Source organism: Acipenser ruthenus, chromosome 21 (genome assembly GCF_902713425.1).
Source record: "Acipenser ruthenus chromosome 21, fAciRut3.2 maternal haplotype, whole genome shotgun sequence".
NCBI lineage: Eukaryota > Metazoa > Chordata > Actinopteri > Acipenseriformes > Acipenseridae > Acipenser > Acipenser ruthenus.
The window spans coordinates 19,911,528-19,928,383 of record NC_081209.1 but is presented as its reverse complement, the minus strand read 5'-3'; the positions used below and the strand labels follow the sequence as shown (position 1 = coordinate 19,928,383).

The 16,856-nt window shown below is 40.2% G+C and overlaps 1 protein-coding gene across 1 annotated transcript; it reads right to left on the bottom strand.

Moving 5' to 3' along the window:
• Window positions 1-4,645: 4,645 nt before the first annotated feature.
• On the bottom strand, window positions 4,646-16,756 carry LOC117963200 (uncharacterized). Its single transcript, XM_058994946.1, has 19 exons — window positions 16,609-16,756; window positions 16,102-16,208; window positions 15,904-16,005; window positions 15,098-15,263; window positions 14,306-14,451; window positions 14,043-14,096; window positions 13,448-13,564; window positions 12,711-12,815; window positions 11,945-12,035; window positions 10,774-10,932; window positions 9,659-9,787; window positions 9,083-9,197; window positions 8,484-8,532; window positions 8,186-8,365; window positions 7,513-7,686; window positions 7,087-7,229; window positions 6,626-6,740; window positions 5,710-5,936; window positions 4,646-5,428 (listed from the first exon to the last, which is right to left on the bottom strand). The coding sequence occupies exons 1-19, from the start codon at window positions 16,751-16,753 to the stop codon at window positions 5,275-5,277; spliced, it is 2,478 nt and encodes an 825-aa protein (XP_058850929.1). The 5' UTR covers window positions 16,754-16,756; the 3' UTR covers window positions 4,646-5,274.
• Between the last annotated feature and the right edge of the window lie 100 nt (window positions 16,757-16,856).

Here is a 16,856-nt window from a genome sequence, read left to right as displayed (position 1 = left end):
ACATTGAAGTTATTCTTTATTATAAATTAAACAAAGTTAGTGATTAACTCGTTGTGTTTATGGAGGTGTAATGGTATGTTACACCAGCAGGAAAGCAACGCAAAATAAAGAAAACATGATAAAATAATAATAATAATAATAATAATAATAATAATAATAATAATAATAATAATAATAATAATAATAATAACATAAAAACTTTGCTGTAATGACTTATTGAAATTGTGTTTTTTTCAAAGCCAGTTTATATGAATAAAATTAAGTTGGCTATTCATGAAACCGTTCTTGTCTGTTGTTTAAGAAAGCAACATCATTTAAACAGTTTAATTAATATCAAAACTAGACTTTATTCATTAAAAACAGGCATTGACACAAAGTCTTTAAAATGATAGATTTGAGAATAAGGACCAACATGAACTGACATCGCCCTAGTTAGCGAGTATCAGTGTCTGGCTGTGTCTGTAAGTAAAAACAAGGTCAACTAAAGTTCTGAGGTTTATAAATAAATACATATCAACTGCATATATCTCTGATCTTAGTACAAAATAATATAATTTGTGCAATTGTAATTTGTGTTTTGAAAGGAATATTTCTTTAAGTGTGTCCACGAACCTTATCACAAACCTCTCTCGCAGTTAATAAGTTATGAAACTGTTAGCTCACAGTTAAAATAATCACACACAGAATATACAAGGACATAACAAGCTATGAGGCAGCCAAGGCATGTGCCTCGGTTCAAATCATACGAATAATTATTTATTTAGGCTCTTTACACATTTGCTGCAAATAAAAATGCATGTGGCCCCCTTTTGCATTTGAAGTAAGTGGGACTGCCTATTTCAGACAGTGCGTAATTGACACTGGTAGTGAGTTGAGGGTTGTGTCGAGTCCAAAGGGTTACGGTTTGCAAAGAGCCTCGCAGCTGGCCAATCACATTCGTAGAAATCAAATGCATATTCATAAGTATAAATCAGAACACTGCCAAACAGCGTATCAAATCGACTGGTCAGCCGAAAAGCTCGAGCTGCAACCCTCATTGGTTATGAGGATGTGCCTACGCAGCTAGACTCTCCGTCTTGTCAACCCGCTTACGTTAATTTTATTGCTGAATGTGATTTTATAATTAATATCGCACAAAACTGTATTTGGATAATGACATCACTGTTAAAATGATTTGTTTGATAGATTAGGATTTAAATTCCCCACACAAATATTTCATTTAGAATAATAAAGATATTTGCTATAAAAACAGATCATTTTTTTCCCCCAATTGGTTTAACAATGGCATCATATTAGTTACTCAATTATTTAACTGTCATGGCAATCTTCTTAACTATACAGAATTCTTATCCACGTCCAATCCACCTATTACAACGGAGGAATTTGCCATTCTTTTCGACGCGATTCCTAGAGGAGTAATCACTTTACTGAAGGATGATTTGAAAGCTTTATCTTGTCCTTTACCTTCCCTAGAACCCTTCCGAAACTTTTATTGGAAAATATTGTTTATTGACTAAAACTACAAATAATAATAAATGTATACGATCTCTTTTTCAAAATGATCTAGTATCTATTCCTTATACTGTGGCTTACTGGGATGGATTTATTGAGGGTATAAACTGGAGAAAAACTTGGATTTTGCCCAACAAATACTTGTTAACCAGTAAGATTAAATAAATATAATATAACATTATACATTAATGCTATCCTTTTAAGAACAATTTGAAAAAACTTAAACATGATTGATCTTAATTGCTCATTTTGTAATGACTCCACTGAAACAATGTTGCACTTATTTTGGAATTGTAGACACTCCAGAATGTTTTGGAAGAATCTGGTTGCTTTTATCAGCAATAATATTAAGAAAGGGAAAAAAAGAGTAACGCATTTTACATAATAAATTTGATTATTTTCATGGGTACATTTCATATTCACAAATGTAAATTTTCTAATCAGAAATCTTTTTTTTTTTTTATACTTTTTATAAAAGAAATGGAGCAGTACATTAAAGTTATTAAAATTTCTCATAACAAAAAAGCTTTGAAAACATTTAATCTATGTGACTTGTTTAATATTTTCTTTTAATTCTTTAGAGCCCACCCACTGGCTCCCATTATATTTTGTATGTATTGAGTACTATTCAGTATATTATTATTATTATTATTATTATTATTATTATTATTATTATTATTATTATTATTATTATTGTATCTTTTGTACTCATTGCATAACAATTAAAAAAAAAAGATTAGGATTTAAAAGTAAGTATACTGTCTACAACAAATATTCTGCCATTGCATCATTTGTTATATATATATGTGTGTGTGTGTGTGTGTGTGTGTGTGTGTGTGTGTGTGTGTGAGGGAGACAGAGAGAAAGAGTAAACAAATTATATCTTTACTTTTTTATTTTGGTTTATTAAAATATTAAAAGCGCAAACCAATTGTTCAACTGAAATTACAAATATTGTTTAACATGATACAAATAATTAATAATAGACTTCCGTAAGAAAATAATAGCAGGGTTGTTGCAGATTGTTTACAATTTCTAATAACATTTGTATATAACATAACACAGCAAAAAAAGATAAACACACAGCCCAACACAATGCACTGTTAATGTGTATTGAATCTCATTAGCATAGTTGTGTTTAAGGTATAATGGCACTGCTGTAGTGTGTTACAAGGTAATAACTCCTGAGCCAATAAAGACCAGAGGTATATTTCTTTATATTATTTAGTTAAATAAAAATGATTAAACAGTTTAGCTGTGCAGCTTCTTATACTATATATTTGATAATATATAATTAAACATTTCAGGTGACTATATTACATCAATACCAGAGTCTATTATAAAGACATTTCAGATGACTATATATAATCAGTATCAGAATGTATTATATTATAAAGACATTTCAGATTACTGTATCACCCCAGTATCAGAATCTACTAGATATTATAAAGGATGTCACACAAGATTTTCTACATGAGACAAAAAAAATAAAATAATAATAATAGTAAAATTGAATTTTTTGGCAAAGCACTGCATAATTATATAATGCTATATAAATCCATATGTGTGGATATCAAACCCAGGAATCAAACTAGTTCATATTCTTTGGTGGTGGTCTTGAAGATGCTTTATCCAAATGGACAGGCAGACCATTTCTAAATGAGACGGCGACATACTTCATGCGAGCCTTGACTGCCACTCTGTACTCATCCCCAATAAGCCGGAGGTTGGTGGTGGGAAGCTTGTACTTGCTCCAGTGAACCAACCCCTTGTGATTATAATACTGGAGCGATTGATCCTGAAGGTCAAAGGCCTGTCTTATCTGATCCACCTCCCCGTGGATGAAGGTGTTGATTGGGCGCCCAAAGAGTCTGCGCTCTCTCATCAGTTGAGTCCAGCCCTCGTTGGTATTTGGGACAGGCGAGGGGGAAATAACATGGCGTTCTTGAAAATCGTCAAAAGTGGCGCGCTTTTTCCGGGACAGCGATTCTGTTTTCTCGCACTCGCAACTGTAAGCTAATGCAGGCTCCTTCAACACATCGCTCAACTGCTCTTCTGTGAATGTACCTTCCCCGAATGTGTGTGCACCTCCTGCACGCAACTCTGCTCCGCTCCACACATACAGAATACACCCTTTGGACACAGTCACCAGTGAGACACGTCCATGGCTCTTTGTCACAGCTCCGTCCTCACCTGTCTTCAGCTGCAAGGGAAATGGTCCGCAGCCCTCTGTGTGAAGCTGGGCGCAAGCTGCTGTTGTTTCCTTGCCTACGATGGTCTTGCCTGCCGCTGTGCAGTTTACATTCTGGCTCTCCAAGGCAGCTCCAACGAGCGCTATAAGAGCCAGGAGCACACAGACTGTTGCTTTCATGGTTGTGGGCTGTAGCTTTCTGTGCAAGTGCTACTATGCAGTCAGTTTATACAGCAGCACTTAGAAAACAGGTAAATGAGGTCATGGAGAGCAAAACAAGGCTGTTTAAGCTTTAAAGTCAACAACTGCTTAACCACAGATTAGCTATCTGCTGGAGGGTCTAAAGGTTTGATAATTCTTTCTCTTTTTATCAGAAGCATGTGCAGGCTCATTAGTACAATAAGGTGTTATCTTCTAGTGGGGTTTGCCAAACAACACAACCAATCAGAGGATTGAACAGAACTCTCAAATTCAGTAGAAAGTGCTTGAAAGTGTAGGGTCACCACTGCAGGCAGGATGGCACTGATTTTATGTGATGAGTGAGTGAGATGTTCCTCCGAAGGCATACATGACCATTCTTTAATGTTTACTGAGTCAGATTGTTTGAAGTAAGTTGGGCATGGGACTCTACCCTCAACCATGTAGCTACACTGGTTAATTGTATCCATGTACCTGAAACCCAACAGCCCAGCCGCACAATTCTGAACTCACAAAATCTGTCCTTTCTTGGAACTGTGAACTTGCGTTGCATAAAATTAATAAACTAGCATCAACACCTAATAACCCTGGAAATGATTGCAATTGACCTTGTGTTTACCAATACCGGCCTTAGGTCAATATTTCCTTGGTGTTGCTACTGGTTCATTCCATACACACGCCATCAATTACCTACAGTACAGCTTTAAAAAAGAAATTCAAACACAAAATAATCCAAACACACACATTTTATTTCAAATACAAAACCGACATCAAGGTGATAAAGCAAAAAGTACACAACCAAAGAAGCTGACAGTAGTTTAGGCTTCTGTGTGCTTTAATATGAATGTTTACAGTTCAGCAGGATATTGAATAATAAAAATAAAATAAAATAAAATAAAACACTTCATTTAGACAAAAACAAAACACACACACACTTTTGTGACCACAGGTTTTTGGAAGACAAGCACTTAAAATGAAATAAAATCTGAGGTAAAACTAGAATTGAATGGTTTCCAAAACTGGATTTTAGGAAGTGGAATTGTAGTTTTAATGTAGGCCAGTCATTTCCAGGCCTGGAAAAGTGCAGCAAATGTGCTTGTGCAAAACCATCGTCATGGGGGACTCTTTTAAAGCAGGTGTAAAGACAAATACTCAGAGAGGATTGAAGTCATTTCAACGGTATAAAACCAGCAAGAACCTACTCATAAATATAGTGCTTTATTGTAACAAAGCTGTTTCCTTTCTAGATTTGTCCAAATTGTTTTATTCCTCTCAGAAAAGTTGTCTATTTTAGCACTTTCTTTAAAACGGCTCTTAGTCCTTTCCAGTGTAAAATCTCTGAGACAAAACCGAAGAGAAGCAGTAGAACCCATTCACATCCTGGCACTCCCTCTCAAAACCTGCGTCTTCCCTGCCAGGCCCACACTGCAGGGCACCGTCCTGTCCACTGGCAGGAAGCTTCTCAAGCTGAGCCTGGGACTGGCAGACGCTGGGTCCATGAAGAAACTCCTTTCAGGTGTCTTCATGCTGGAAAACATTTCAATATATGGTTATTGGCTGACAGGAACGGGAATTCATTTTGATTCTGGATTAATACTTGGGTCTATCAAACCTTAATGTGAAGGTGTATGGAGGCGGTCTGACAGCCTTACACTTTGTCATTTATCCAGTAGAACCCATTGGTCACATTCTGATGAAGGTGTGAAGGACATTCTTTAGCACAATTCATTGGATAGATGTGAACAGGACATATGAATGCCACCTTCACTTCAATATATAAAATCATTGTCCCATACAATAATACTCACCATACATGATGTTGGCTGATAAGAAATTTATTGACATCCATCTCCAGTAGTCTGGGCATAGCGGGTAGGGCGTCCCTTTCTTGTTTCTGGGTGCCAGGTTTCCCTGGTTCTGCATCACTTACACTCCACATTCTGAGGCCTCCCCCTCCCAACACGGTAACTGTGGAAACCGGGTCTTGATTTGCCCCAGTGGTGGCTGCTTTGGTGTCTGATAAACTCTTCATTATCTAATGGTAAAACAATAATGTATTTGCAGCAGAAATCTATCAGGAAAATGACAGCAAACAAACACAAGTAAATAAATAAATAAATAAATAAATAAACAGTAAAACAGGGTCTTTTTTTGGGGTCTCAAAGCATATACTGTACCAAACCAAGAGAAAACCGGAGGTGTTTTATTTTAAAGCAAGTAAAGCAGATTGTGTTGTACCCTATTTGCTTGTGTAAAATTTGATTGGCTGTAGTTGGGCTCATGTAGTGGATGCTGCCTAACGTATGCAACCAATCAGAGGATTGAACAGAACGCTCAAATTCAGTAAGCCGATATGGCCTTCCATAACTATGAACACACTCAATGGTTAGAATATGTTGTAGTACCAAAAACTACTTATTAAATTCTGACAAACATTTCGGCAAGAAGTCTTTCTCAATGTTTTCAAATTACTGTGTGTCAAAGAATGTATTGGCTTCTTTTATTATCACTACTTAAGCTAATATGTCCGTAAAGTCTATACTCTATGGACTCTTCTACAGTGCCTTATAAGTGGCTGGGAACTAGTACAAATACTTACAGCTGATAATGGTAATGTCATTTCACAGTATTACAATGACTGTCCATTTTAATATTTTGAAGATGACACTCAATGGAAGGATTGAAGGAGTGGAGTCTCACGGAGCTGCTTGATGCCCTGCGTACCTGTGTCCGCGAGGCTGTGGTCTGGCTGGAGAGGGCCAGGGTGGGACGAGGGTCAGGTTTCATGGAGATCTTGAGCCTGCTGACAATCCTTCCAGAGTGTTTCAATGAGGTCTCTCTGTAGAGTAGAAAACCCTTAATACATGCTTTTAAGAAATTCATCAGACTGGTCATTTCTACCCCCTTCAGATACATTCACCATGTGGACAGCATGACTTACACAACATCGCTTTCTTAATCACATGTATCCTGTTCAGCTGGAATAACCCACCAGCAATCTCCAACTAAAGGGTTTACTTGTACTGTTAAACCATTCTTTCTATTCAAATTTTCCAATCAAATGTTCCGCAAATGCATCAATGTAGAGTAAGAGATAATGTTTAAGAACTACGATCAGATATAGTTGTTCTTGGACAAGGAGGTGATCTCCTACCCACAATACCTACTCGGCTGTAGAGTCTTACCTCTTCTTCCAGAGCAGCACAGGTTTGATGAGGAAGATGCCCGACTCCTCTTCAATGCTCCCCAGGGTGTCAGTGATGGACAGAGCCAGCTGGACCCTGTGTTCAGAGAGTCCAGCCATGTGCTGACTCCGGCGATTCAGCCTCTGTGAATATTATTGCACAGATCAGTACCTAGGAGTCAGAGCAATCAGGTCCCTTTTAAATCAACTGATCCATTTTAACAGCATGAACACCTCCAGTAAACCTGCAGAATCTGGGGAGACCTGTTCAATCCAGCACAGATTTAGCAGGGGCTTGCTCAGATTCCCGGCACCTGGTCATTTCAGTAGACAGAACCTAAGCATTGAGCGTTCTGAAACCCAGGACTGGGTGCAGGGCTTGTGTGCCTCTCTATGCTTTAAGATACAGAAGAATCGTGTTTCACACCTGAACGTGTAGAGCCTGCAGTCGTGGTAAGAAGTGCCAAGCAGAGGAGTTGCTGCTCGTCCTCATGACCTCCCTCGCCTCCAGCATCCCCAGGTAGGCTGTGTACTGCCTGACCAGGCTAGCCAGGCGCTGCCTCTGCAGCTCAGAGTACATCCTCATCTCCCTGCGGGCACTCTGTGTGCAAGAGCAAGAACACACACAGCCAGCCAGCCTTATCATCCCACATTACAGGAGGGCTTGGAAAATATTTGAGTGTTGGGTGGGATTCAAGAATTACGAATGCAAATGTTTTTCTAATCTACTTATTAAATGATGTGTAACAAGCTGCTGGCTGCAGCTGGTATCGTTCCAGGGGAACTCATGAACATGATGGTTTGGTCTAAACAATAAATCAAACCAATAAATAAATCACTGGAGTCCCTATTTTGTGCTGAAGATTATTCCTTGTTTATTTTATTTGTTTAAAGTGGTTATAACTTACGAAATACTGCAAGTCTGTTTCCAAGTCTTACACTTCCTTAGTCATTTCAGCCATTAACCAACCAGCTGCTTGCCTTAATGATTGACATGCTTTGCAGCCAGTGAGCTGCTTTGACCCCAAAGACACTGCTGAGGTGAAATGACCTAGGAAGCAGACTTGCTGATAGTAAGCAGACTGGGTGTGGTACTGTACCTGACAGAGCTGGGCAGGCACCCTCCCTCTGCGCAGGGCGTGTCTGAGCGCTCGTTTGTTGTGTTCCAAGTCCAGACGGGTAAACATGATCATTCCTCCAGGGCGGGGCAGGTCACTGGGGCTCTCTGGCTCCGATTTCAAGGGTGAGCGGGCTGCAGTGCCGCTTCCCTCAGTGCAGGGCTGTGGAACATAAGGAGTGCTTAGACTGTCAGTAAGAATTTAGGGACAATCCCAGAAATGATAGCTGTCCACATTCAGAACATGAATCCTAAAACAGAAGACCAGGAGTTGTACTTACAGTGAATCTGTGTAGGTGAGGGCTTTCTGTGGGTTTGTGTTCCTGGGATCTGTGTGAGAGCAGAGAACAACACCAGTGTAAGAAACACATTGAAATACCAAGGGTACCAACAAATATTCAGACAGTTTCCATAGCCGTAATATTCTAGACTATATTACTCAAGGAATATTGAATTGCATCTGTTTGCTTCCTGAAGATATAAAAATGTACAGAAGTTTATCACAGTTTAGCCTAATCAAGTTATAGTTAGAAGTTAATGTTTACATCTGTATGAAACTACAAGAGTTCACAACCTTATTATCGTTCCTGTAGTTAACTAACACACACCTCTTCACTGACTTCACCTGAGAATGGCTGAAACCAACAAACCAACTGGCTGAAAAAATCTATTCCATTCAAGAAAATGTTGCAACAGAGAAAAATAATGTATGCTGTATTTCAATACTGGGTTTTGGTGATATTGATAAATGAAATACCAAAACACTATTGATTTTATGCAATGGATTTTATGTCATCTAGTATACAGTATCTAGTATGTCATCTGGTATACAGTATGCTGTTTATAGAATTTGAATCAATAAACACAGAAAAGCTCTTACATGGCTCGCCCCACATCCTGCCCTTTGACCTTCCCAGCAGCCTCCCCTGTGTCTTCCTCCCCAGCTGCTGGCAGTGTTGAGGGACAGCTGTCAGCTCCAAGCACTCTGCTGAAAACTACAGGAGTGGCGAAACAGTGGTACCATTACTGAGGTGGGGGGCGGGGTTGGTGGGTGGTACCATTACTGAGGTGGGGGGCAGGGGTGGTGTAGGGCACCATTGTCTGCTTTGTGAAGAGACTGCCAGGTGGTTTTGTGAAGTCAATGGGGATAAGTTGAGATCCCCACATTCATGTCACTATGCTAGATTCAAACCCAGGCTTTCAAATAGTAGGACGTGTGTGTTACCCCACTGCACTACCCAGTAACACTAACCCTAACCCTTCCCCTACCCCTACCCCTAACCAGCCCTCTTAATGAAATACTGACACACAGTCTGCAGCAGGCCTCCTTGTGGGCTCTGTAGAGGGTGGTTAGAAGGGGGAGTTTATCATCAAGTATCTCAATATGATACTTATTGGATGAGACATCGCTATTGCTGAACTCTCTGGTCTCCCGATCCTTTGCTAATTCATTTACCTGCAATGGTGCTGTTGAGTTGTGAGTCAGAGCTCCTCAAAGCGCTCTGTAGCTGTTCTGCTGTCAGTGGGTCTGTGGCACTCAGACTCAATTCTGGGGTCTCCAAAGCTTCAGCAAACAAATTCATATCTAAGGTAAAGGAAATGTTACTTCTAAAAGGGAAATTTGCAGAATACTTTCCCCCCATTGTACTGTGTTTATGTAATGCGTTTATCAAGCTTTACCATGCTTTGCTTCACTGTCACATAACCCAAACCATCCTAAAAGGTGTTCATACATCATTTGAATGATTATAATGTTTATTAGCAGTTCCCAAGTAAGATCTTTGTTGTTGTGATTTATAATAAGTTAGTAAGTCATGTGTAGGTGGTCATGTCAGTTTGAGCACTGATATCTTTCTAGCAAATTTTAAAAAGTACCAGCTATAACAAAATAAATACAACTGCAATCCACATTATTTCTGTTTTTTGGTATTTTGTGCAGTGTTAGCGATACATAATTGCACCCATTTTTCATACATTTTGTTATTTGTTCATTTCTAAAAAAATGCTGCAAGGATTGTGGCGCCATAAGGAAGGAATTGTTCCATTATTGAGTAGTTTCTTGCTATTTTTATTTATTTATTGAATTTTTTTAACAAACTACTTTACTGTGATTTCCTTCTGAATTTAGAATGTTCCCTCATTGCAGCAATGCTCCACACGGCTCAAGAGATTTGAAGGTGCAGTGGGCGTCCTCCGATCCCACGACCAAGCCAATTTCCTCTATTACACCCAGGAACTCGAGAGCGGATGTCAGTGAGCTACCGGCCTCTGGAGGTCAAAGGCCAGCCCTGTAGATGTCTACAAGGTCCGCTGTAGCACGATGAGGAGAAACAGACCCTGACAATTCTGCCTCCCTAACCCAAAGGAGCCCCGGAGCCAATGCCATGCTCCCTCTGGAATCCCCAGTGAAGAACTGCGCTGACTGTATGACTCACTCTGCACACCACGTGGCCGTGCTTTTACCAGGTGAGCCACTCAGGCGCCCCATTTCCTGCTTTGTTTATACCCTAAGAGTCTTATGCAAAGTGTTTTGGATGAATAGAAAAACCACCAATTTGCAAGGTGTTTTACCTTTGAAGAGAGTGTTTTTGAGTGTCTCTGTGAACCTGGTCACCATGAAGTAGATACTCCTGAATCCTGCGCTCAGTGTGGCCACTTCTCCCTCTTCCTTCAAGTCACCACCTGGGCCAGGAACAGAGACAGGGGCCCCCAGCAGACCCACAGCCCTCTCTGAAACAACACCGCAGGGTACCAGACAACAGCCAGCACAGACAAAAACACATAGCGGAACTAATGAATCAATCAATGGAAATGTCTTGGACTAAAGAAGGCACTAGCAGAAACTTTGCCTACTTGACTTAGTGTCGTATAGTTTTACTTTGGATGAATGCAGCAGATGTTATTGCCCAACTATATGTAACACCTGTCATTTTCCAACCTGAAATGAGATTTATCAAATGGAATTTTCGAATTAGAAATGTATTTTTACATATCAACCAGGGATTATGACCACAGCTGCTGTAAATATTGCAAAGCTATGTTTGGTAAGTACATTTGCAGTTGTTGTGCTCTGTTGCATGTAGGTGGTTTTCACTGTTTGGTTTATACACGTATCATGTGATCGACAGTATATAAGGCAGAGAGCAGTTAGCTGTTGAAGTTAGATAGGCAGTACATTTCCAGCAAGAAGAGTTTAATCGACAAAATCAAAGTTCTCTTTTAATATCAAATGGTAGCCATCAAAAGTGGAAGGAGCTTCATAGTGACTGGATTGTTTACTGTATTTTTTTATTGTATAATTTCAGATTCCAGGGGAAGCCCATTATGGTCAAGTTACCTTGGTTTCATGAGTGCCTTGAAATCAGAAAATCTAGGATCATTTTCATCCATAACTTGAAACACTTAATTATAAACTCTGAGATACATCTATGAACATTTTGGCTAATGCGTGATCTTCATCAGTGTCTGTTTGACTTAGGTGTTATATTTGATAAATGTGGGATAAGCCACATTTACTTTTACATTTGAACATTTGTGCCTATTTTTAGTGGTAATCCCGGGATAACCAGATAGGTGGTTGATGCAATCCAGGGGGATTCTCCAGTGTAGAAAATCCCGCTGTGACTTATCAGGGTACAGGTGGGGCAAATCAACCCCAAGGTCAAGTAGAGTGTTTTAAACTGCCTTGGGCCTAGACCATAATAATAAATGTCAAAGGTGACTCTGACTGCCCTCTCCTCACCTACAGCAGCTCCCCCCTCCTCTCTCCCGCACGGGGTCTCCTTCATCTGGGCTCCTGTAGACTGGAGGATAGACTGGTCCCCAGATACCTTCTGGGAATCAAGGGAAACAACTGAGGCACTGGGGGAAACTGAAATGATAACCAAACACTTTGAATATGCTGAAGGGCTTCCACAGGCAGCCCGGACCACACTGACTTCAGTCTGTTTAAATTGTTTGGTTATATTATACCAGTCATGTATGCAAGTCCGTTCCTCAAAGATTACAGGTTCCAACCCCTTCAGGGAATTTGGGAGATAAAATGTTCTGTTTGTCGGAATGGTCCACATTGTCACATCAGAGCCCTTCACTAAAATACCTGCTAACCCAGTGCTAATTGCCAGCCCTCTAGCAAAGTGTGTCAGAGCTGCTGTGTTCACCATAGGGGTGGAATTCTCTGAAGCTAGCATCCAAATCACACAATTTGTACATTTACAGTTACTTCGATTGCATTCTCCCTTGTCAATGCTGTTGACCCCCTGACTCAATGACCTGTTTCACCATATACCTCTTAATAAAAGCCTGTACCTCTTTGCAGATTTGCACTGAGAGGTGCTGGTTCCTTATTCATCACCAGCTTTATTTGAATTAATTTGTTTTTCACCACACCATAAACCTTGCGAACAGAAGCAGCATCTTTGCGTTGGTCTGCTCAGCATACATGCCACAGCGCCGTTGAAATTATTTGAATAATGTTGCAAACTGCAGCCTGTCACTGTGTACTGTACCTGTGTCATCCTCTGCAGTTCAGTCCTGGCAGCTTCACAATCCCTCTGAGCCACTGCCTGTCTCTCCCTGGCCTGCTGCACACACTCAGAGAGACCCTGCCTCTCCTGCAATGAAACACCAGGCTCTAGTCCCTGAAACAGAAGAGTCTGCAGACACCTCTGTAACTGAGATGGAATCATTCAACACACATACATTACAGTAACATTTCAATACCAAGAATCTGAAAAAAAAACTGTGAGAACAGTGGAAACTAGAGTAACTACAGTGCTGCCAGACTGCAGTTAAACAACGGCTTGGATTTGGGATGATTGCTGCTTTTCTTAGACTCTGTGGAGAACAGCATTCATCACAAGCAGCTGTTTCTTCGGTTGCTTCACTTGAATAGTAAATTAGCCCATTCAGCATCAATGCCCCTCACCTGACTGTGAACTCATAGTGAATCTAAACAAGAACACACTGTGAAGAGAACTCATAGTGAATCTAAACAAGAACACACTGAAGATAACTCATAGTGAATCTAAACAAGAACACACTGTGAAGAGAACTCATAGTGAATCTAAACAAGAAGAACACACTGAAGATAACTCATAGTGAATCTAAACAAGAAGAACACACTGAAGATAACTCATAGTGAATCTAAACAAGAACACATTGTGAAGATAACTCATAGTGAATCTAAACAAGAAGAACACACTGTGAAGAGAACTCATACCCGGACCAAGCCACTCTTCCCTACCGTGTCCCATTTGGTTTTGGATTCTTTCCAGAGCTTCTTCAGTTTCTTTGTTTTTTGTTGGCTGTCCTGTCTCAGCTTTTCTAACTCTGCTTCTAGAGCTTCAATCTGGATAGTTGCCTGGAACAGACAAAAAAAACAAAAAAAACATTTAACCAGCACCAATTATTTTATAGATAAAAAAAACCCGAATTATACCACCCCAGCTGACAGCAGCACTGTTTATCATAAATATTATTTGGTTACATTTATCATGTCAAATGTCATTTTTTAGTGTTTAGCTCCCGCTTACAAGTCAGGTGACAAGCTGGTAAACTGAATGTAGATTTGTAATCTAATGGATATTATGCATCCAGGATCATGTGTGCCTCTCTGGGCGGTGCAGCGGGCATAGCTCAGGTCACATGCCTTCACCTCCGCTGTTTCCAATCCAGTCAAGGGACTGAGTGTCATGAAGGCTGGTATAAAGTTGTGTTGCTGTCTGACGATCCAATGGAAACCGGTCACCAGAGTTGAGTTTTTTTCTCTCCCGGCTGCTCCGCATCTGAAGTAAGAACCAGTCCTTGCAGTATAATAGCCTTTCTTCTGCTTAGCTTACCTCCTTCCTGTAAACTGCAAACATGGCATTCCGGTCTTCAGCAGGTAAAGCTCCCTACAAGGTCAAAAGAAAACATCAGGTTTGAACATGTTTAAGATCTGCTCAACAATATGTAGCACACAGGAACAGTAAGAGTCAAGGGGGGCGTGAATCTAACACTTTAGTGTCAATTGTGATATATTGTTAATCTGTAATAGAGTATGTTACATAAACAGTAGGTTTTCTAGACGTTGCTTACAGATCCACTTCAATCTAACCCTTACCCAGCTGGCTTCCTCTTTTTTCCGGTCAAGCTCAGTGGCGGCTGGTTCTGGACTATTTGGTTGGAGAGCCTGGTCAGAAACAGCCTCTTCTCTGGGTTCCTTGGATACAGCAGTGCCCTCTGTATCAGGGGAAACCCTGGGGCTCCCTGGAAACACATGAGAAGTGTTTTCGGCTGAGCATTTTGTATAAATGGATGTTTATCATTAAACATATTTTCAAGAAAAAAGCAAATATGAGTAATAATTAGGCCCTATTCGCAAAACCTTAAGGAATGTTTTAAGGAATGTTTTTTTAAGCACTGTTTTTTAAAGTGGTTTAATATACTCCAATAGAAACTGCTAAAGTCTCTCTAAAACAGTTGAGAATTTTCCTGAACCACAAACTTGATTTTCCAAATGGGTTTTCTAAAGACAGTCCTGAATAAAACTTTTTTTTTTTGGTGAAAAGTCATCTATAAATACTTAAAGAATTCTAAATAAATTCAACATCAGAGTTTTGTGTTCTAGTCCAAATGTTTGTCATGTCATTTATTTTGTTTCTTTTGGAAGTGCCTTCATAGTGTGGTGGTGGATAAACAGGAGTCACCACTAGAAAACAGAACATCTGATCTACAGCAAAATGAGGGCGAATCTGCAAGAATGTTCTCGTGCTTAAGTGAGAATTCATTTCTAAATGGCTGTTTCCCTTTTTAAAATTGTGATTAATCGGGCATAACTGTGTGGTACATTGAAAGCATAATCACACATTGCCCTGGACTAAAGAAGAGCGTTCCAGTGCTGACTGCCCCTCACCTCCAGTATAGTCCGTCCCCTCAGTGTGGTGCTCCTGTCCCCCCTCCGAGGGGGGCTGGCCAGTCTCTTCCGCTGGAAGGACACACCACTCGGGTAAAAGACTATTTTCTGCTCCCTCATTTGTTGGGTTGTCATTCTGTTGTGGATCCATGTCTAACAATGTTTGCTACACAAACGACAAAGATATAAGTTCAGATGAAGTAACATATAATAAAGGTTTCTGATTTTACTGAAACAATGGTTGCCAGTCTCAATCTTTATACACCAAAACTCATTACAGAGATATTTTGTGATCATTTAACACACTCATAGTGCAGTTTGCTGTATTTTGTTTGTAATTCACATCTGTGCTGTTATTTGATCTGAGAAGTGTATAGAATGCCATTTAAAAGAACCTGCTTCTACAGTAGGATATCATGTTAAAGATTCACCTACCAAATAAAAAGCCAACTTGTAGACCTTGACGGGTCATTGCTCAATATAATTTGAAAGAAATTCATTCAGCCGTCTTGGAGCAATCAAAGATATTCGATTATAATAGAATATATTAGGAGCAATCGTGGAAGAAAATATTTTGCGGAGACAGCGATAAGATTACTAAACAGTCTTCATTTATGGTTGTTTGTTATACCTTAGAAGTTTCAAGTCAATACAACAAATAATCTTAATGACACAACCAACTAACCAAGAGGGGGTGATTAACTGATCAGGGGTAGCCAGATATTTAGTTAGCAATCTGGAAACCTCCCTCATCAAACTGGCATAGGATTTTATTTCAGCAGTAAAAGAAATCTATGAAGACCTACCTGCTCCCACTCCAGCTCAGCCATGACGCTGTGTTGGGACTCCTCGTTGCTGCTGAAGTCACTCTCGTAATCCAGCTCCTCAAATGAGACGCCCTCTGCACCCTGCACAGAGAGGTAGAAAGCAGCACAATGTGAGCTGGGAGTGTAGACCTGAAGGCACAGGCGACAGGCTCTGGACAGGGGTTCGGGAGTCTTTACCAGCAGCTGCCTCCTCTGCTCCCTGTGCCAGTCTCGGAGTTGCCGGAGCTCTGCCTCGTGGGCCTGCCTCACTGCCTCCAGCTGTCGCCTCTCTGTGTCCAGCAGCTCTGAAACAAGAGCACAGGAGGAGAGTGGGCTGTGGGGTTGCAACCCCGACTGACACGACTGAACCCAGTCGATATATTAGTACAATACTGACATATTCGAAAACTATTTGACTGAATGAAAAATTGTCAGAAGCAGTATTTCTATTTTGAAAGTGCCTCACACGTCTCAATTTCACCTCAACATCTTAAATCTGAAAATAAATAATTTTTTTAGATATTAGTTTATATACACAGAAAAGAAAAGCTGCAAAATGTCCCTTTGCTTGTATGACTTCATCTCTCAAGAGGCACCCTCTGTTTTTCTAGCATATCAGAACTACTGCAGGTCCAGTAAGCTGCAGTGAAGGAGTAGCGGTGGTCCTAAACTGAGATACTGTATCATGTGCTCCAGCCTCCTTACCTCTCTGTGCCTCTTGCTGGCTGATCTGCTGCTCCTGCAGTTTCTCTTGGAGCTCAGCAACATTGATCCACACCAGAAACAAACAAATAACATGGAAAACAAGCCAGCAGACAGTGAAATAGCACACACTTCTCACAGAATTCATTAATAACAAACCTGTCTTTTACTACAGCGGCTCACAGCCCAGAACTACGTTATACAGTGTCAGCATTACGATCCAATTTTATGGCGCTATGCTTTATAATTTT